The sequence below is a fragment of the Buteo buteo genome, chromosome 22 (assembly GCF_964188355.1).
Source record: "Buteo buteo chromosome 22, bButBut1.hap1.1, whole genome shotgun sequence".
Classification (NCBI taxonomy): Eukaryota; Metazoa; Chordata; class Aves; order Accipitriformes; family Accipitridae; genus Buteo; species Buteo buteo.
The window spans coordinates 22,923,960-22,946,560 of NC_134192.1; the positions used below are offsets into that span (position 1 = coordinate 22,923,960).

Sequence of the window (22,601 nt, forward strand, 5' to 3'; positions counted from 1 at the left end):
GGGCAGCGCTCCGGGACCACCCTCCCCGGAGACCCTCCCCGCTCCGCAGGCCGGTACCGCGGATGTGCGTCCCCCCCCTTCCCCATCCTTATCCCTATCCCCCCTCATCCAGCCGCCGCCCGGCTGAGGGAACGTTAACGTCACCGCGCGTCACCACCTCCCCCCCCACCCCCCCATGCAGGGGATTCTCCGGCCCGCCCTGACGTCATCCCCATGCCGCGCAGGCCCGGCCCCCGCCGGCCGCCATGTTGGGGGGTGTGCGCGGGGGAGCGCAGAGCGGAGCCGCCCCCGCCGGCCGGCAGCAGCAGCAGCAGCAGTAGGAGCAGCGGCAGCTCCAGCTCCGCCGCCGTCGCCGCGCTCTTATGGGCAGGAGGAGGAGGGGGCCCGCCGCGGCCGTCCGCCGCCCCTCCTGAAGCCGGTCCGTAGGGGGCCGGGGAATGTGCAACGGCTGGCGGCGGTTGCCCGGTTAAAGAGGAGAGCCGGGACATGGTGCCGTTCGCACCGCTGGAGGACGCGGAGGAGCCGGAGCCCTGCCACAAAATGGAGCTGTACGTGAGCGGCGGCGAGGTCAGTGTGGGGCCGGGGCCTTGGGGGGGGGTTGGAGAGGCGGGGCTCCCCCCGCACCGCGGCCGGCTCCCCCCGCGGGCACCTGCCTCCACGGCCCCCGCCGCCGCCTGGGAGCGGTCGGGCCGGGGGCGGGCAGACCGCAACGCCCCCGGCCCCGGCCTCTCCCCGCCGCCGCCTCCTCCTCCTCCTCCTCCTCCTCCCCGGTTTCGTGGGTCTGCCCCCCCCCTTCTCCTCGCCTCGCTGCCCCCCGGTCTCTCCGCCGCCCTCCCCCGCCTCCCTCGGGATCCCCCCCCCCGCCGCCCCGGTTCCTCTCTCTGTCTCCCCCGCCGCCCGCCCGGGTACCTGGCCTGCTCACGTCTCGTCCCCCCGGAGCACCCGTGCCGGGACCGGCCTTTCCTAGGAGCTGGCCCCGGCCCGTCCCGGCAAGGCGGCGGCGGTCCCCAGGCGCGACCCCGCTGCCCGTCCCCGCGGGAGGGCCCGGTCCCCGTCGTCCCCCCCCCCCACCCCGGCCCCGGCCCGGGCCTCCCTCGGCGGCCGCCGCCGCCACTGCCGCGCCCGGCGGCGAGTGCGGGGTTGGGAAGGCGATGGCGAACGGCGGTGCCCTGCGGGGTGCGAGGCGGCAGAAACACGTGTGGAGTTAGCGGAGAGCCAAGTTAGCCGGTGGGAAAGACACGTCTGTGGCAAGAGCGCCGAAGGCCGGTGTGCTTCGTGGCGGGGTTCGAGTCACGGTTGTCGGGTCCCGGTGAACGTGCGGCTCCGGAGGATTTTTTTATAAATTTTTTTTTTTTTTTTTGTAAACGCGGTTTTATGGCCGTAGCGCCTGCGGAAAGTTACTTTAACTTCTCCTGAAAATTTGACTGTACTAGTCTGGATGCGCAGCCAGGTGGGTTGTCACTTAGGAGGGGGTCCCTTTGCTTTTTCATTGAAGAGCTACACAATAATTACCGTACGCGCAACTAACAGAAAGAACCGGGAGAGTGTGACTGAGGTTTGCATGCTAAAACATAAGGAACGGCGTCGAGAGTGTCTTCAAGGTATTGCTTAGCACTCTAGGTGCATCCATAAGCAAGTATCAAATGCTATTTAAAGGAAAATAAATGGTAAGACTGGTTATGCTGTAATAATATCTCAGCAGAATGTGACACTCGAGCATTAAAACTTTTGCACTTTTAAATCAGAAGCGTAGGATTGCGTATCAAGTATCATCAGGTATGACAAATAAAAGATTACACCTAGGTGTATTAGACGCACAAAAGATGTTATCTAAATAAAGCTTCTTAAAACTGGTCGGACTTGCTTTCCACGATGCAGTAGGCTTTTCTTATCGTAAGTAAAAAAGTCTGTAGCAAATTCATCTGTAAGTACAAAGTGCACAAAACAGGCGTAGGTTGAAGTTTTGGGAAGAGTGAAAGGATATTCTTTAAAGGATCTTGTGGAAATTTTACACTCTGATAAAAATTTCTACGTGTAAAGAAAAAAAACACCCCAGTAATTCATGATAGGAATAAAGCCATGAGGTTTTAAATTTCTTAAGAGTTGGTTTTTGTTTTTTTTAATTTTCTGTAGCCGTGTCTACAGAGTGCTACTTCCAAGTACTATAATTAATGGACATGCATTTCTACACCATGGCTGCTACACTTTTAACACTTTAAAATATTGTAGTGATCTAATAATACTTGACGCAGTCCCTGTACCTTAATATTAGAGAAATCCTAATTACGCTAGTGAAGCTACAGGTAAGGATTAAAAAGTCAGCAGAAGTATTAAGGCTTATTTGTTAATCTTATGGTTTGTAAAAATAGTATGCTGTAGTTAAGGTATGAAGATTATTGAAGGTGTGAGAACTTTCTGGGCCCCGTTGATTTGTTCTTTAAGAATATTGTGATACAGCAGTGTTAAAATGATCGCAGTATTGCAGCTGCAATGTGAACATTTGTGGTTATTGTGCATCTCTCAGTATTTTTTTGCCTGGACAAATACCCCTCCATCGAGGCTGGTGCTACTTTTGGAGTATTGTGTTGTGTGCTGCTTTTGCGTACAGATTTTGCCGTAAATATTGTATTGGCAGTTAGCAAGCGTGGCTGGAGAACCAGCCCTAGCTCCAACGCAGCAAAGCTCGCACAGGTAGTTCTTCTGATGGTGGTGACATTTAAGTTATCTTCGAATACTCGACTGGGCTTGGGCAAATAATGAGACTTGAGCTTGGCAGCGCACTGCTGTAGGAGCCTGGTTCTGAAGTCACGCTCGTCTAGCCCACAGAGCGTTGGATGGTGTATGTCCAACCGAACCAGCTCTGTGTTCGCAACATCTGAAGGCAACTGTTTGCAACAGTCATTCTTTAAATTATATCTTCCTCAAGCCCGTACATGAACCACTTACTTAACAGGGTCTGTGTAAAACTATTTCAGTTGCGCTCTGATTAAAATGAGACATCATGTTTGTTACGTCCGTGTTGCATTTGGCTAGCAGCGTTTGAGACTTCGTTTATACCAAAACCAGGTTCTTCAAGTTGCATATGAATTTCCCAAATTACATTAACAAATACTTGTTATTGTCATAAAGCTTTATTTTAGGTGCATCTCAGGGATCTGTAGTACTTTTCACTTGTTGGCATTCTACATTCACGTGGTTCGGGGATTTAACAAAGATTTATTTTATGTTGAAATTAATTTTGGTTTCATTTGGATTCTTCACTTAAATTTTATAGAATTAATTATAGCCTGTAGTACTTACTACATCCTTACGTTGGCAGTCTGATAGATCTCGGTGACCTCGGCCTCACTGGAACTACAGTCAACAGTATTACTGTGAAGTTGTCGTATATTTTGAGGACTAACTTACTTGGGCTCTTGTCCATCAGTTGTAGCATAGGAGGAAAAATTAGAGAAACAGTTCTCTCCGAGGAATCTGCTTGTTGACTAAATTCAGGATTACGTTATTAGAAATCAGTGCGTTTCCAGTGAAGTAACACTTGTGTTGACTGGACAAAGTAAAAACAGTTGGCAGGGGAAGGATGCGATCTTGAAGGTAGGAAACAGATTTTCATGCTTCAAGGCATAAAACCAACATGAACTTTTGGAAGAAATTTAGGATTGAATTATTTTGCCCTTTTTCACATTGGTGGTCTTTGAAGTGCTAAGGATTACATTTTGGACTCTGTGCTGTGCTGTTCCTGTCTGTTCTTATATTCCTATATGACAGTGTCACTTGTGAAGCAATTTTGTCACTGTGGGAATTCCTTAAGAATAGGTAGGAAGGGTGCGTGTCATGCAGTCTAAGCTTCAAATATTGAGTGAACTTCTTTCCTCCTAAATATAGAATTAATGAGTATTTTTGTGGTAATAAAAATAGGTATGAGGGTGTTGATTATAATCAGCCATTGTAGATTATTAAAGTATGATTGCAGTCTACAAAGAAACAGTAGATGTTAACATTTTATTGACCAAGCTGAACGAAGTGCAAAAATACTTGGAATGGGGCAGAATACAGTAACTTTGGAATTTGCTGCCTGTTCAGTAAAAGTAGTCTTGCATGCATTTAATAAAAAGGAGAAATGTGATTGACTTAAGTGCATGCATAAGTGCAACCTCAGTCAAATATTTATTTTTTAAATACTTCAGAAACCAGTTGCTTAGTTGGCTGACAGTGACAAGGAAGACAAGGCTGAAACAACAAAGTGACTGGAAACTAAAGTATTTTGCTAGAGAACGGCTGCATTGCAAGTTGCTGCCTTCCAAAAAGCATGTTCATGAGTTGAGCTTTGCTGCTGTTGTGCATAATCTGTTGCCTGTGCCAATTTAAATAAATATATCTTTGATTTTGGCCGATGTTTTCTGTCCATCCTCTTAAGCATGTTCTGAGCCTGGTCTGTCAAAGGCCACTGAATTTTGTCAGTGTTAGGAGTTGCATAACTCCTTTGTGAGTAATTACTGGCAGTGACATGGATGACTCAGCTACCTAGTTTTGTGCATCTCTGAAAGCCTCCACAATTAGGTGGTGTTATGTTAAGAAAAGAGAGTAATAGTATGGCCCATAACTTGAATTAAGTGCCCTCAGCCATTGCAACAATGTACAGGTTTTTTTATAAAGACTTATGAGAACAAGCTGCCTTTAAAAAAAAAAAAAGTAAGCACATTAATACTCTTAAATGGCAAACAATGAGTGTCTTTATGCATTGAGAAGTGCTGCAATATAATAATAATAATAATAATTCTGTTTTGGTATACCACTTTTGAAGATTATTTTGGACATCTGCTATGGTATCCTGAGTCTCTAAAAAGAGCAGGGGGAGTCTGTTCGAGGTAGCTGACCTTGGTTCCCACAGGATAGCTTTGGAGAGACTTCACAATAACCTTAAATCAGAAGAATGGTATTTTGTTAACTCGTAGTATCTAGAATTTTAATATTTATGTAGGTGTACTTTACTACATTAAGAATAAAGTTAGAAATGTTTTGTTTTTATCAAGTTTAAATCTTAACCCTTTTCCAGCGTTCTCTTATCTGCCATTAAACATGATTTCAAGACTGGCTGCTTTTTGCCCTTTGATGATAGAGTTGCAGTTGTCTACTAGATAGGCAGTAGTGAAAAGATCTCGAGTCCTTTACTGGTTCAGTGATCCCTGTGCTGGCGGTTAGGTTTGTGTCTTTGCATAACTATAACTAGTCTGAGACACACAGAATTCTCCCCTGATGTCTGATAATGGGAAGGATCAAAATGTTCTCTTAAAATCAGTAATTATATGTTGCTGAGGGTTTGTTATCTTGTCTGAATGTATGATTTATTTGTCACAGGAAAAGAACTTTATAACTTTCCCTAGTAACTGATTATGGGTTTAAGGTTTTTGTTTTGTTTTTAAGGTAGATGGCTTTATCTTCTTTTACGTGGTATGTTTAAAGAGAGCATGAGTGAGTTACCTGGCCTCTTCCTTTTGTGAGAGGATTTGAGGGACTGAGGCTAGCACAGGGTTTGTGCAGGCGGTGAGCAGATGAGAAGAAAATTCAGCGTAGACCTGCAGAGTCTCACGTGGGCACTGCCATCGGCCGGATGTCCTTCCTCTGGTCACGTTGTGGTAGGGTGGGACTCGGCTTTAGTTGGTGTAACTCAGTGTGGGGTAACCCTAATAACACCTCGTGGGGTTCACTGCTGCACTGGGGGAAATTCTTCCTTCCCAAAAGCATGCCAGCCCAGGCTGTAAAGAGCACTGCATCCACCTTGGGCACTTGCATCCAGTAACAATATCTACAGTTTTTAAAAAAAAAAAAAAAAAGACTGTTGCATGGAGAAAAGTTGTAGATGTTTTATAGGAAGATAGGTGCCTTTAAGCTTCAGTTTTGTTCACAGTGACTTTTAGACATTTTAAAAAAAATAAAATCATAAAACCCCTCACCTGCTTGGCTGTGCACAGAACCCCCAGATTTCTTAAACTTATCTCAGGAAATCAGATTCAGTAGGCCAATGTGTTGCTAATTAAATTAATGATGCAAACTCTCTGCAGATGTAATTCAGAATAAATGAGGAACAAATGTGGTTGTCTTAACAGGAATTTTTTTTCAAAGGATTTTTTCAAAGTCTTTTCAAAATAATTGGGGTTTCTGATGTAAGCTTCCACTCTAACATTTTGAAATAAGTATTTGAAGTAATACTTTTGTATGTGGGGAAGCAAACTGGTTAGTCTTGTGTTCATTTGGAAGAATTGGGAGGTGTAGATCTGGTGACTGACTGTAGCTGCAGTAACTTAGCAAATTAAGCACAGTGAAGGAGGAACTGGGGAGGATGCAGAAGCTTTTGTTGATCCTTATGTAGAATTTTACCTGTTTGAAGCCAGACTAGATTATACGTGAGTGGTGATGAATAATGCTTTCTACTTCTAATAACATTATAAAATTCCCAGTTCTGTTTTTTTCTATAAAATTTTTAATTCTGTTTGAATGCCTAAATGAAGATGTGTAAAAACAGGGCAGAATGAACCAGCTTGACATCTTCTGCTGTTTTTCCTTGTAGTGAGGTGGTTTTGCTGACCATTTGTCTAGGTTCTTTCAGCCAAAACCTGTAGACCCACCAAACCATAACACGTTTACCATGTAAACGGTTAAAATATCCTTAATATGAAGGGGAAGATGGTTCAAAGCTTTGGTAATACTGGGATTCTTCTGCTCCGCTCTAATTATCGGAGGGGAAACATGTGCAATAGTAGTTAAGCCTTTTACCAGCCCACAAAAGCCCTTTGGATATTCTCCCAAGGTAATAGGGTCCCAGGGAGTCATGGGATCCATTGCAGCTATTTAAATCAGAAGGCAGATTGCGCTGTGTTACCTCAGAGGCAGTTTGGCATCGGAGGATTGGGTCTCTTAGCCTGCATCTCTGGAAAAGTAAGTTTCTTACCTGCCAGGTCGTCTGACCTTAACTTTGTTCTCATCTCTTTATAGAGTTGTTTTGGTTATTTTTATACTAATAATGTGGAGTGCTTTGTGTGATTTTCAAAATTTGTATTTGGAAAGTATTGACACTGTTTGCCTAAATGTCCGAGTTTAGTTTGTGTTTTAATGAAAATTAATATTTAAAGTGTTCTGTTAGTTGTAGGACTTTAGCAGTACTGAACAGCAAAATGATTCAAGGGTGAAAGAATCTTCAGAATAGTGGTACTTGCTTCCTTTCACCTGTTCTCTTTATAGAGATATGTGCTTTCTAATTCTCAATAATAAGTTAAATTTGTATGTTCACAGATACTTAGTAAGTAATGACTTAGAGGTTAAAATAGTTCTGTTCTGTATATGTTTGTGTGTAAATATTCATGATTAAATCACTAAAAGGGGTCCCACTTGGCTGCGGAAGCAGAATTTTGTTTTTGGTTTCCACAGAGGTGTGAATTTTTGCCTAACATGGGAGACAGTGGAAACTTCTAGTTACTGAAATTTGACCAATATAAGTAACTGCACAGAACAGTAATGATTTAATTTTTGTCAATGATTTTTTTTAACTGAATAACTAGCAAACTACTAGACTTTGGATTACAATCCAACAGGTTTGTTGTTGCTTGTTTTGATTTGTTGGGTTTTTTTAATGGATGGTGACCAGGGCTCACAAACAAATAAGGCAAAAGTGTAATTGTGTATATCAGGCAATAAAAGTAGATTCATGCACTTGAACATAAAATTCTTTGGACTAAAAATTGGCAGGCATTCCAGTGTTTGTAGTTATAGAGAGACTGGACAGGAAAAAAAGACCATGAGCAACAATGAAGGGGAAGAGTGTACGGTAGGAAATTGTTAATTAACATGACATTTGATTACCTGCCATAAAAATCCTATAACTTACTATATTTGATTTGCTAGAAAGCTGAAAGTATGCTTACATGGTGTGCTCAGGAACTATGTAGATCAAATAACATGCTAATTTTTGGTTCAAAACCCCGTTCCAGCAGTGACAGCTTTCTGTATCTGATTGCCTGGAGTTAAGCTATTGTTTTCAGTGTATCTACAGTTCTTCTGGCTGGTAGTATTGTATCCAGAGCTTAAATTTAAGTAACAAAACTCGAAAAATGTTGACCATATTTAAAGAAAGAAAAGGTGAAATGCACACTAAATTCACTTCAAATTAAAGTCCATGAGTGAAGAATTGTATCATATTTCTGAGCACCTGGAGTGGAAACCCATTTTATTACTAGGTCCAAATAAGATTTTTGGACAACTGTGGTGGGTCTCACATAGATTCATGCTTGAATGTAATTGAGTGATATTGTGAGAAGAAATTACATGGCAGTGAATTGTCTGAAATGAGGTTGGAGTTCGTATCTGGTCTGAACTTTGGTATTGTTTCTTGATGTATTCAATTAATTCATACAATAACAAGTATAGTGAGTGTCTCCCATCCCTCCCAGTATTTAATTTGGAAACAATGCTTTACGCAAAAACAAGTTAGTTATGCAGCAAATTAGTTAGTAGCATTGGTTTCTGTAGTGTATGTGAGGTTTCTGAATCCAGGTTAGTGTTTTTGGCCTTGAGAAATTAGGGTGGCAATGCATGACATATGAATGATGAACATGTGAATATGCCAGTGCTTGGTTAAACTGACAGATTATAGTTAATGTGAAGAGTATGTGTGTAAACTGTGGTTAAAATAAACAGTAACTTAGAGAAGAGTGAAAGTAATCAAAGCCTCATACTACTTTCCTTGATATTTTTTGATATTTTTTTTCAGTGAGGATATAGTCCAAAAATAAGTGCCAGTATCTTGTTACAAAAATTGGAGATTTAATTTTATCAAAATCATTAATTTAGGAGTTAACTTTTAAAAGCTGTACTTGAAATCAAGGGTCCTAGAAGAAGCAGTGGAAGTGGTTGAGGGTTTGCTTAGATGATGCAGTTGTGGTGGTATAAACCTGTCCCTTCAGCCTTACCTGTTTGTCAAGTTTTCTGTTTTGTTTTTAAATAGGGGCATGGTCTATATGGCATTTCAAGATTCTTTGTAGTTCTGCGTTTTACCAATTCACATACTGATAATCATAACATATTTCAGTATCTTAGGCATGTATTTTAGATAAATTCAGAAGCACAAGAAAAAAGTCATTACCCAGTCTAAGAACTTATTTGGTTCAACTTCTGTTTTCAGGGGAAAAGTAGTTTGTTTCCTTCTGTTATTTCTAGTTAGTATTTTGTTGTGAGATCTATGCCACAGGAAGGTAGTGATGCTGAACAATTAACATGTAAATAAATTACCAATTATCACTAGCAAAATCCATAATTGGCTTCACCCATTTTGTCAGGTATTACCAGTTTTTAATTAATGCTTTGCATGTTGAAGCAGAGCATGTCCTTTTTATTTGTTTTGTTGTTGGGTTTTTTTAGTTTCAGTTTTAAAGTTTTCAGTTTTTTTGTTACTTAAGGAGAGCTTAAACTGAATAATTTTTTTTTTGTTACTGTGACTGTGGACTTGGTATCTTCTTTTTACTGTTTTTTGGTGGCAGGTGGGGGTAGGCAACTGCTAGTAAGTATTGTGCTCATTTAAGAGCGAGTCATTTATTTGCTTCTGTCCAGATGTATATCATACTTTTCTGCCTCTTAAAAGTGTTATTTTTGAAATTGATCCACAAATAATATACAGATCTATAGTTTCTAAAATACTTCATTAAAGTTTGAGTTTTCTATTCGCTAGATATTTAGATAACTGTTGATGCAAGCGAATTTTTAGAGGAGTCTAATTTTTTAAGGAAATACGTAATTGGTTTTGTGCAGAAGAAATCTGTGGTATGTTTTCTCTGTTCTACCTGCTCTTGCACTTCTCCCTCCTGCCCCAAAAAGACTTGAAATCACTTTTGAATCTTTTCTTCTTAAACTGCAAATTAATTTTCAGCAGCAGATTTTAGCTTTCTGAAAAGCATCCTCAACATAATTTTTGTGTCTAATGGAAGAATTTTATGTTCGTGTCATCTTGTTTGGATGGTATCTGTAGGTTTTAAAGAAGGAATTTGAAATTAATTCCCATTAAAGAACACTGTGGAATGGCATTTACAAAGGGGTATGCTAAATGACACATAAGGGAGATGCTAAATATAACTACTAAGTAGTAGTATTTGTTTGAAACTACAGTTTTAAATTAGAGCAACACCACCACCAGTTTTCATTTGTGTGCTCTGAAATGTAAATTGGTCAGATGATGAACTCTGCTTATTTGAAATTGTTAGGTCTTAATGTTGTTTTTGTTGTGTTTTTTTTTTCTTTCTCTTCTGCATTCCCCTTCCTTCCCCTCTCCAGCTAAATGGCCTTAAAATGGCAGATGAGCCCATGGAAGAAGGTGAACCATATTCCTACCACGTAAGTATATCTGATAGATGTTCAGTTTAGACACTCATTAGCATGACTTCCTTTTGAAGCAGAATTTATGCATTCCCTGCTCTTGAATAACTTTTTAACCTATGATTTTATTTGACCAGATCTGAAGAGGCTCTAAGTCTCAAAGATGATTTTGAAAATGAATACCCGGGTAGGGGCTGTAAGTGCCTTGTGTGGGAAAGGTTGCTGCGTGAGCCAGTGCTTCATGGAAAACAGTTTCTGTGTGCTGGAGAGAGCGTTTGCAGATCCCTCAACCTGAGAAAATGCTCAGTCCAACCTTGAACCTTTTATACACAGAGTGCTTAATGTCACTCTTATTACACTGTCATCTGTTCTTCCTTTGTATTTTTTAATGTAGTTGCTGTACATCCATCTAGAAAGTGCTTAATTCCTGCTATTTTAGAACAGAATTAATTTTTATACCAGTATGTTAATTTGACTTTTATGTAGAAATATCCCAGATAAACCCTGTTGAGCACGATTTTTGTCCAGTGCCTTGGTGATGTGCATATTTAGGAGATGCTGAAGATCAGTGTTCTGTATGCTGGCTAAATCTTGGACTAAACTTCAGGCTAATTCTGTATGTGGTGAAATGCCTGACTTTGCAGGGAAAAATGGGCCATTTTTGAACATACTCATCCATATGTTTTTGAACAGGATCATGGGAGAAGGTATCAAGTAGATCTTATTGCCAGCTGTAACCACTGCTTTGTATTGCAATAATAACTTTATAAGTAAGTGATTTGGAGAATAAACTCTTGAGGGTAGAAACATGTGGTGCTTGGACGTCTCCTGGTGAGGAGTAAGTAAATAAACAATCAGTGTCATAGTCATCTTACATGTAGCAAAGAAAGATGAGCAATGGGTTGTCTCAATCTTTTACTGTACTTGAACCAGAAGGATGTTGCTCAGCTTGTTTGTTAGGTGCTTGGAGCTACATACCAGTCAAGCTGTAACGAAGTAAGATGGCACAAAGCCATAACCGATTGCGGCGTTTCTTTCAGTGCTTTGTCTTCTGTTGAACCTGCTGGGAATACTTCCCTCTTGTGCAAGGCGACTCAGTGGGAGCTGGTACCTGAGCCCTGAAATAGATTTGCTGCTCAAGTGGCAGAGCACAAAACCAGATAACCAAATTTGCAGTTCATGGAGGCCAAACTAGAAATGAAAATGAAACTGGCTTGTATATCTGTTCAACTCTTTACCTGCTTATTTCTTGTTGATGATGCAGAGGTCTTTTTATACTTCAGTCATGCCAATTTTTAGTACTTCAGTGATAGTTAAGTAGGTGAAATTGTATAGACATCTTTTGTGAAGGTAAAACACTTTATAAAAAATAACTCATCTCACACATCTCAAGTTATTCTTTATTTGCATGGAAAACATTTTTTCTCCTCAGTTCACTTTTAGAAATACTCTATCAGTCTCTGCAGCAACCACTTGTGATGTCACAGGCTAATGACTCAAGGTGGGTGATAAACAGAAGAGCAGGTGAAAACTTAAAGATCTTTTCTCATGCGAAGGTTCACAGTGTTAAGGAATACAAATTAGGATGGTGAAGTAAAAAGGCTTCTAAATAGAGTATTTACATATTCCATAGAAAGAACCAGCCACTAAGTCCGACTTGGTGTATAACTAGACGACTTGCTGCTTTCATCTGTCATCAGATCACTTGAAAGGCTAGTGTTCTTACCTGCCTTAAATTCCAGGCATGTGTTAAAAAAAAAAAGTAAAAATGAGAAGATATGTGCGGCTTTCCTATGAATACATATATGCATAGTCAACAAGATGGATGGATGAAATGGAGATGTATGCACTGTATCATAAGTGTATGTCAGCTGTTATTTTGTGAACAGAGGGAAATAAAGTAGCTTAGAGTGTGAATTAAAGAATTAACTTTGTTATCCAGCAGTGTCTTGTGTTAATACCTACCTTTGCATGGGAAGCAGGCGGAACAAAGAGGCCTTTTCCAGGAAGAATATGAAATAAGAGATGTGGGGGGGGCAAAAGACTCATGTGTAGTAACAGTTGAACTACAGTTTGTGAATATACTGAGATGTTAGTTTGAACTCTTTATTTCCCCCTCAGGACAAACAAAACAATTACGGCATAGACAGTTAATGCAGTGTGATGATTGCCCTCTTTTTTCAGATGATCAGATTTCTACCCTGAATTTCTGTGTAAACCCACCTAGAGAGTTTCATCTAGATACTTCTGTATCAAGTCTGATAATGCTGACTGTAAGTTTTAATGCATGGTCTTGGGCAGCAAGACTTCCTGTAGTCAACCTAAGTATAGAATGATGTTCTTTTCTAAAACCAGCTGTTTCATCAAGTGGTCAGGTTTTTTTCCGGTGGTATTCATACTTGTCATTGAGGGACAGCAACACACCATAGGCTGGTAGGGTGTTTTTCTGGTCTTCATCTTGAAGGCTTCTCTTAGTGAAGGTCTAAAGAGGATGGGAGGACAGTTAATAATCATTTGGATACCCTAAAGACATCAAAGTCCTGCAGATTGGGTGGGATTTTCTGTTGTGATTGGGTCGTATTTGCAGCGTGCAAGAAATTAGTTGGTATTCTTGGTAGGGCTGAGGAGTGCTGCTCCTGTTGTACGTGCAAGCTCAGGTTGCTGTTCTAGGCCTTAGCACGTAGTTTGTAGTTTCAAGGGTGCTTATTTTGACAGCTCTCTTGTTTTGGCTCACAGAAACTTCTCTTACACCATAAGAGCTGCAATACATCATCTGATTTGTTTTCATCATGAATGTTTGTCTTTTCACAATTGTAGCTGCTGTGCCCTGCTTTGCTAAAGATGAGAGTAACAGGAAAAAGTCAACAGAACACTAAATCTTTTATGTAGTACCTCAGAATTACCCTCAGCTTTCTGAAGTAGGTCTCTACAGAGGATGGTATCTCCATGAGCTCTGCATCCCAGAGCTGTGTTTCTTCTGTTGGATGCAAGAATTCTCAGAGTTCTTAAGATGACTCATATCTTATTTATGCTCTTCAAATGATGCATGTTCATCTACCTACAAATGGATGACCATATTTATTATTTGCTGCTGTGAAAAGCAATAATTACCTAAAATGATGAAATTCAATTTCGCTTTCATTAAGGCTATTTCAGGAAAGGGAAAGATGAGAAGAGTAGTCACTGGGAAAACTAAGGGCCGCTAAAACAGAAGTGAAGCACAGAAGAATCATCTTAGACTTGGTTTAAAAATCTGTACGTTTATTCTTTTTATGTAAGAAAATCCATCTTTGTAGTTATAATATTTATGACAAAAGGAAGTGAACATTCTTTGAGAACTTCAGTTTAGAAATTTTAGATGCATCTATATAAGAAAGGATAGATGGGAAAACTCTTCATTTGAACAGCTTTCTGTTGTGCCTTATTAGAATTTTGAATATTTTATTAGGGGAAAAAAAAAAGCAACCCACAAAAAAACCAAGAAAAGAGCAAGCTTTTACATGCGCTTGTAACAAGAGTTGATTAATTCAGGCCTGTTCATAGTTGTATTTTGTTTGCCTTGAAATAATAGGATGAAGGAAGTGTGAAAGAAATCCCTATTACACACCATGTGAAAGAAGGATGTGAGAAAGCAGATCCAGCACAGTTTGAACTACTTAAGGTTCTTGGACAGGGATCATTTGGAAAGGTAAGATAACTTTGTTTTCATCTGATGTCCACTTTGAACCTGCTTTATCTTGCTTCCCTTATTTCTGTAATACTACAAGGTTAAGTATAAACGTAACAAATCTGAGTACAGGTAGATATGTTTGTGGAAATTACCTTGCTTTGGAGGAAGTTATCCACCCTGCTTTGCAGCTGGGTAGGAGGGGACTATGTTTTAATTTTTACCATGATAGCATTTCTGACTTAATGTTTTTTTAGAGGTAAAGCAATCTTTTTCCACAGACCTGTCCAGACATTCAAGAAGGATAGTGCTGTAGCAGAGTTACTGGGAATGTTTGAAAAGATAGTGACAAATTTCTTTTTTTTTTTTTCCAAACCTTGTTCTGGTGCCAAGGGAGCACTGTTTATAGCAGGACATCAAATCATATCAGACGCAGAGGTAACAGACTCAGTCTCTAGGCAAAATGGTCAGTAGCAAATTTTAGGAGGTCTGCCATGGAAAGTTACCATTTGCTTTAGCTGGACAGAGAGGCATGTTTGTGGTTCATCTGGAGTGGCATCTGCAGCTTCATGGGAACAATGGCATCAACATCAAGGGATTTAACCAGTTGGGTTAGAGAGTTAGGGGTGGGTTTTATGCAACAGCTCTGGTGTTGACAAGCTCTGTTTGCCTAATGCCATGGCTGTTTGAAATAAAATAATAGTGTTTTCAACTGCCTCAAGTCTTTATTTATTGCAGTGTCTAGTGAGGAATCAGAATGAACAATATCTCTGTTCCATATAGGTTGCCTCGTATCTTCTGTAGCTTAGGTTGATGCTTGGGAGGCACCATCGATAGACACTTCTGGAGGAGTTGGTGATTTGTCTTTTAATGATGGTACTTGACATGCCATGAATGACCTTTTTCAGTATACAAAAACTGTATTGATGTAGATACAGAAGAATGATAGTGGTAGTTTAGAACTTGAACCAAAGTAACAAGAAAGTAAATAATCGGGGAAAGGTATTTCAGTTTTTTTATTTTGCTGTATTTAAGTGATCTACAGCTAAAAGACAGTAAGTGAACAATTATTCAAATAGAATATAGAAGAAATATGGCAATTTTTTTGTTACAATAATTACTTTTCGTAATGTGCCACTTGGTGTCACATTGCAGAAATGAAATTAAAAATCAAATGTCTCAGTCACTAGTTTGAAACACAGTAGTTGAAATATTAATCCTAGTGTATAAGAAGCTAATTTATTTTTTAAAACCAGACTCTTAAACTACATCTTTTGCAACACATAAAAAGTAGACAATCAGCTTTACATGTGTTCCCATTTCCTGTTCTTCTGCTGGTTTTGTCTATCTCATGGCAGGAACAAATCTCTGCATAGAGTTGTATGAGAGGCAGGGGAGGAAAACCCTGGACATTAGGAAGGCATTCTGTGAATAAGTGATAGTTTAGAAAATAGACTTTAAAATATTTCTTAATATTTTACAGCTTAAGAAATGTTTCTTTACCTGGTAATGTTGGTTGCAGATTCTCTCATACACTTCTCATGGAGTCTAAAAGGCTCCATGCGTTTATTACTCTTGACTTGATATATCTTAAGCTATCTTAGGGCTCAGCACATCTGGTGCGGACATCTTAGCCCTGACTCAGACACGTTCTTACTTTACAGAGTTCAGACTTCTGACACCCTAAGGAATGCTCTTGCTCAGAATCCCACCAGCTTGGTGAGATATCTGTTTCAGAGCTTTTGAAACCTGGCAGTACTTGGTTCAGACACCAGCTTTAAGAATTGGATGGTGACTGTTGCACACCTGAGTGGAGCTCTTTATCTAATATTTGTTGCTTTCTATTGAAAAGAGAAAACAAACAATGAAGATCAATGGCTGTTGCCTTCATGGTGTTTGTTTTCTCTCTCCAGTGCGTACTTCCCAGGGATCTCCCTTTGGGTTTAGCAAACACAAGATTTGTTTGCTCTAGCCTAGTATAGTGCTACAGCCCATTCTCTACGTGGTTTTTTTGGCATCTGTGCAGGATTTAATGCAGCTTCACAGAAATGAAGGGTTAAACCTCATGTCCGTTACCGAGTTTCTCTCTTCAGCCTTTGATAGCATTCTGAGGTTTCAGCACCTGGTCTGGTGAAAATGGTCTTCGATTCACTTAGGTGAATCGCTTTGCGCAGTATGTGTCCATCTTGACTGTGCTTTACAATTGAACAATTGACCATTGCATCTCTGCAAGATGTGGGATTAGGGAGACTTTGTCTGCAAATTAAATAGCTGGTGCTTGAGTAGTTTTCAGTGGCAACTATTTTGGTCCTTGTTAGCCAGAATTTGTAACTTGTACATGAATTCCGTACATTCTTACAAGCTGCTAGTTATTAAGCACTAAAATATTTGTACATGCTTATTAATATTTTACTTTTGTAACTGAGTGTGTTACTCTACAGATGTTTTCTTATTTGCTGGTGTTTGAATTACTCCCTTTATTATTTGAGCATCAACATTGAGAGTAGTGCTGTAGGTCAATCATTGGGCAAAACTTAAAACAGAAAGCCCAATAACCTTGAAACATGGTGACTTTTTTCATCGAACCAGAGCTTAAATAAAAACAACCCCCACCCTGTACAATTTAGTCAGTGACAGCGTATGAATTTCTGATTCTAGAATGGAAAAGTTGATGAGTATTTGATCTTTTTTTAACAATTTCTAAGTAATTTCTAACAAAGTGTATATGTAAATAAATCTAGTGTTAATGAAAATCTGAATAAGGTAAGATCAGAGAGGCAATTTCGGGTAGCTCTTGGCATTCTCTTGTGACTTGCACTTTTTTTTTTTTTTGCAGTACAAACATTCCTCATAACTAATAATTGCTATTATAAGAACAACAACTTGGAAACAGGAGCACATACCAAACTGTTTTGTAAATTGAAAGACCTAGTAGTTAGAATATTAGTCAGTAGAGGTACATGTATTTGTACTGCATTATTCTATCTAATATTATGCTTTTCTTAGTATCAAGTTATATATCATCTATCTTTAAAACTCCTCTGGAAAGGAAAGAGTAGAAAAACCTGTTGGAGTTGCTATTCCAGAGGGAAGGGGTGCTTTGATCTTAAATGGTGAGGTTTCCTTGCTTTTGTCTCACCACTCTTAAAGAATTCATTAATATAGCCTGTTACATATTTGAGACTTGGGTCTTAAACCTCAAAAATCTCTTAGGAGGTGGCAGACCAGGCAGAATTGTCATTCTCCAAGAAAGTAATATAAACACACACATTTATGTAAGTACTTAGTTGGTAAGTACTTATTTAAACAGATTGCTATAGGAAAGAATGTATAGTTTATGACCAATCTGAATACTTCACAGAGCTTGGTGGTGCATGTACCTCTAATCTTATTAAGGCAATGCAATTTTGTCCTTCCTTTAAAGATGTGTACTTAGGAAAGAACACTGAAAGCTGCCTGAAATTAATAGGAGGTTTGTGATAGTTGCTTACTTGATTACTAAGCTTGCTTATGCAAAAAGACTTACTGTGAATATTTAGCATCTTTTGATTCCTCAGAGTTTTTGAGGAACGAGATGGGACTAGGGATGTGCCCTTCATGGCATTTGTTTTCTCTCTGCAGTTCATCCTTCCCAGGGATCTCCCTTTGGCTTCTGTAGAATACAGACTTGTAGTCTGTATTAATGAAGTTAAAAGTAAAGACATAGTAATGTTTTTTTTGTCAGATTTACATAAAATATTTTTAGCAGTAATTTTAAAAGTGGTGGTTATATTACCAGGTCTTCCTCGTACGGAAAATAATCGGTCCTGATGCTGGGCAGCTTTATGCAATGAAAGTATTGAAAAAAGCTTCTTTAAAAGGTACGTGTGTCTTTTGAATTGGAACTTTAGAAAATGGTTTTCAGTGCACCTGCATCTCTTAAATGACTCTTGTAAATACTTCTTTTTTAAATCTTTTTTTAATCTTAAATTTTTTTTCAGTGAGTTCATAGCTCTTCTCTGAAAGTACCTTTTTTATAGAGTAACTTAGAAGTTCATGTTTAAGAATTATTTTAAATCTGGACAGATAGCTGTCAAAGTTTAAAATTGCATTATTTAATTCTGTTTAGCCTTTTCATTACATTAAAACAAATTAATTTCATAAACAATTTTCCTTTTGTCTTTTGTCAAGTTAGAACTCTACTGTGCTTAGAATTGTTAAGTTATTCCCTTGTTATAGGTGCCATAGCAAGCTAAATGAATGTTTTGGCTTTCAGAAGGCACTTTAATGGATGTAACTCCACTGTGTGTAAATAGGGTCTGTTACTAGTTGAAGAGGAAAAAGTAATCTTAAAAGACAGAAAATATATATTCAGTACAGTTAGTTAATTCAGAGGTTGAAGTTAGCTGTCTGGAAGTGTGGATGTGAGCTTTTTTCTTGAAAGGATTATGGTTTATCCCAAAATATTGGGATGTGTTGGAAGAAAAAGTAGACATTAAGGAAGCTGGGGCAGGTAAGAAACAAAATAGAATTTTGCTGTCTGAAAGTACGTGTTTTGTGGGAGATTTAAATAAGGTAACAAGGAAAAGTACTACTTTAGACAGCAACAGCTTTTCGTATGCTAATTTCTGCTCCATTTGTATTATACCAAATACATTTGTTTCATACTAGTCTTTTTTTCTTTTTTTCCCCCTCAGTTCGCGATAGAGTTCGTACAAAAATGGAGAGAGATATATTAGTAGAAGTAAATCATCCATTTATCGTCAAACTGCACTATGGTTGGTATTTTTTTTGCTACAGTTTCTTTCAATACTTGAAGGCATAGCTGATCGTGTTCTTTCTTGGTTTTGTAGTGTCCATTTTAGTGCCCAAATTAGGTTCTTGCAAGTTTAAATCCCAAGACTAAAACCAGAACGTAACTACACATGTATATAAAAGTTTTTGGTTAAGTCCTTTTGAAATGTAAGAATTTTCCAGGAAATCTTTAAAGATTTGCAGAGGATTTTTTTTTTTTTACTTTTCATTGAGTAAAACCAAAACACAGTAATTCACATACTTGGTGTTTTCCTGTTTGACAAAGGAGAAATAAAAGAACAGTATTTTAATGATGTCTTATGACTGAGGTTATCTGCTGTGAAGAAGCAAGTAATCATTTAATAGATTACCTCATGTGCTGCTCAGTTATTTCAGTTCCATTACAAAAGTATTGCCTTTCACTTGAAACTTCCAAGTTGTAAAAGCATTCAGATCTGTTTTGTAGATAATCTTTGCCACACAACTATTGATTATTTTTTTTATTATTTTTATAAAGCCTTTCAGACTGAAGGGAAGCTATATTTAATATTGGATTTTCTCAGGGGAGGAGATGTATTCACGCGATTATCCAAAGAGGTAAGTTCCTAAAATTTTATCTCCACTCAGTGTTAGACAGGTGGTTTCTTGTCAGTATAGGATTGTCTTCTGTAGCTGTTTCCCCCATATTTCCTGTTATAGTCAAGTTTTTAATAACTTAGTTGGGCTTCCCTTATGTACTCTAGAATATATTCTGTAACCTTAAGAAACATGAGTGTGTATTGATTAGTGGCCTAAGTCTTAATTTGGTATTTGCAAAGTACAGTTCTTTTGTCTAAAAATGTTTTGTTGCTTGGAAACCAAACTGAAGTAAATCAAGATTTAGCAATAAAGGGGATGTATAGTTCTTATGCTCCTAGTCAGCTTAGGTGCTCCTGGAATTCTGCATCTAAGACATTTCTGCTGCATTGTAAAATTTCATAATGCTGTAATACAAATCCTAATGCTTAATCTCACAAAGTGTGAACATTGAGTATTTTTGAGACCGCTCCCCTTCATCTAACACTGGCATGCAACTGGAACTTTAATTTTTCATTTCTATTTTTGTCTTCTGGAGAGTGAGCTTCAGAGGAGGGAATATGATGCAGCTTGTTAATATTTTTTTTAAACATTTGTCATGCAATATTTATTATATGTTTCCTTAAGTATTATGAACATGTTTATAAGATTTTTATTTTCTTTCTGCAAGCCTTTCATAAAGGTTTAAATTTTTTATGGCAATTTCCCAACAACTTCACAGTAAGAGAGCTTTTCAGTGTTTTCACTAGTGTAAATACACTTAATATTGCTAATGCATCACAAAAGACACTTTCTTAAATGAGAAAACTGTGTATGTGACTGATTTTTTTCATGACATGAAGGAAGTTGTTGTATCCCCAGTATGTAAGGCCATGAGCTAGTTTTTTCCCCATGTGCTTTTTGTAAAAATAAAGCTTTACTTTAGGAATGGGCAAAAGAGAAGGAAAAATTTAAAGGGGGTTTTGTTTCCCTTTTTAATAAAAAGCTGACCTTGGTTAAAACTGATCATGTCTAAGAATTGAGCTCAAAATTAATTAACCTGGAGGCTAAAATGGAGGTTAAAAGCTTAAACCGGCTGACTTGTAAAGGGTTATTGGAACAGTAGGTAGGAAAGAGGTCAATCTCTGCTTTGAATATAGGATGTCTAATTATAGAGGAAATTCTGGTATAGCAGGAAGAACTATGCTCTTGCACTAACGCAGCTGGGATTACCGAGTATGTAACATTCTTAAGTAAGGGATGCAAGTCTATCCATAATAACACTAGCTAGGTGGTTGAAAGAGGTATGTATTCCCTTTGGGAATAAAGAAGTAATAATTGTCAAGTTTTCTTACTGTTTAGTCTCTACATGTTTTTTGGAAGACTTCAGTTACCTTCTGTGATGGCTTTTAAACACTTACTGTGTATATAGAAAAGAAAAAAAGTCAGGCCTTTTTATTTTCTGGTCAGAAGACAGGGTATTTTCAAAAGAACATGGTAAAACAAAGACGGTGGACAATACACATGATGGTAAATTCCCCATGGCATTTCATACTTTCCACACAAGGATTATTTTAAATTAATTGGATTTAGTATGTTATTAAAATACTTTTGTTGGTGTTTAAATTCTGACGTGGGTCTGAAAGTTCCAGCTGTGGAAGTGAAATGAGTCTATAATGAAGTTTTCATTGGTAACATTTAATGAAGTTGACTTGCATCGTGTTTGTTGACACAGAAAGCAGTTTTAAATTAAATTATTATTGGGAGATTGTAGATTACCATTTAACATCACTGCATTCCGAGATTTGCATTTTGGCTACTCCAAGGAGTAATGATATCCAAGGTTTCCTCGTGCTCTTTTGGATATAGGTGAAAAACAGTATCCACATTGCTCCTTAAAAAATTAAGCTGAAACTTTGTGTAGTGTAACAGCTTTATTATTCATACAATATTAATACTTATCATTATGGAAATTAGGAGTATTTCTGTTGCCAGTAGAACAGATTACATATGTGCAATTCAAAGTACAGATCAGTGTACTACTAAATCACTAAGCCCAGTTACCTTAATTTGAGTCTTATTAGCCATCTACTGTGCAGTTGAGATGGCTGTTCTCCTTGTTCCTGTTGTTTTCAACAAATAAGGGAATAGTTCACTTAAACCTCAAATTCAATTCCAGTAATTTAAAGATTACTAGCTTCTCCAGTAATTGGTAGAACATGACAAGAGCCAAAGCAGGTATGATTCTTGTATATGAAATTAGAAGCAACCTGTTAGGTATTTAGGATAGGAATGCATCTCTCAGATGCTTTATATGCAATGTCAGTCAGTTTTTCAGTATCTCACTAGGGTTCTTCAAATTTCTTTTCTTAAGAGCAGAGTAGTTCTTCAACTCCCACTGCAGATTTTCATGTCATTGTTATTTTCACCAAAGTGTTTTATTTTGCATACTTTTTCCTAAATGATTTCTCCTTTTTTTTTCCTAAATATTGTTAATGTGAGTTGACAGTCACCCAATACAGCAGTTATATACTAAATTTTATGATGCAGTGGAAACAGTCTGTATAGGATTGTGGCAGAAAGACTGCTGGTGGTCAGTAACACCAAATAAAACAATTAAATTTATTACATTAAAAGTTAGCTTATGCTCTGCAGTAACTGCTGATGTTTTTGTTTAAGTATTGCAGGTAGTTCTTTTGTATACTTGATGATTAGCCTGTATTAGTATATAATTTCTGTTAGGTGAATTAATGAATTACGAGTTCTTAAGGTACTTCTAAAACTTATTCTGGAACTTAGGCAGACAGGAGTATTTTTTAGATTGCAGTTTTAAAAACTGAAGACAAGATCAGAAGGTAAATCTATACAGTTCTTATTAGGTTATGTTTACAGAGGAAGATGTGAAATTCTACCTCGCAGAACTGGCCCTTGCTTTGGATCACCTTCACAGCTTGGGAATTGTATACAGGGACCTGAAGCCAGAAAAGTAAAGTAAAATGTATTTTACCACTATTATGTGTATTTCGCTTGTTGCTTTGCATTTTCCATTATAGTGATGTGACAAATTAAAAATATTTTTGTTAGACTATGTAAACAAACATAAAATGTAAAAAATATATCTGTGATTAAATGAAATAATATTGGTTTGTTAAATTAATAACAGAAGTTGGAGATCAAAATTGTTAACTGTTATATTTTAAATGTTATATGTAAACATTCCTCTTTATGTGTATTGGTGAATGTGAAT

The 22,601-nt window shown here is 38.3% G+C and overlaps 1 protein-coding gene across 4 annotated transcripts in view; it reads left to right on the forward strand.

The window, feature by feature from the left end:
* Positions 1-256: 256 nt before the first annotated feature.
* The window catches only part of RPS6KA6 (ribosomal protein S6 kinase A6), a 42,732-nt gene continuing 20,387 nt past the window's right edge, over positions 257-22,601 (forward strand). Inside the window, exons 1-7 of one of the 4 annotated variants that reach the window (XM_075054519.1) lie at positions 257-567; positions 10,318-10,377; positions 13,931-14,047; positions 17,805-17,886; positions 18,703-18,783; positions 19,317-19,396; positions 22,234-22,340. In XM_075054519.1, coding sequence (XP_074910620.1) covers positions 487-567; positions 10,318-10,377; positions 13,931-14,047; positions 17,805-17,886; positions 18,703-18,783; positions 19,317-19,396; positions 22,234-22,340 — 608 coding nt within the window. In that variant the 5' untranslated portion in view covers positions 257-486. Of the gene's footprint in view, positions 568-1,145; positions 1,451-10,317; positions 10,378-13,930; positions 14,048-17,804; positions 17,887-18,702; positions 18,784-19,316; positions 19,397-22,233; positions 22,341-22,601 lie in introns of those variants that run through there. The other 3 variants (XM_075054522.1, XM_075054521.1, XM_075054520.1) reach the window with 3 other exon arrangements.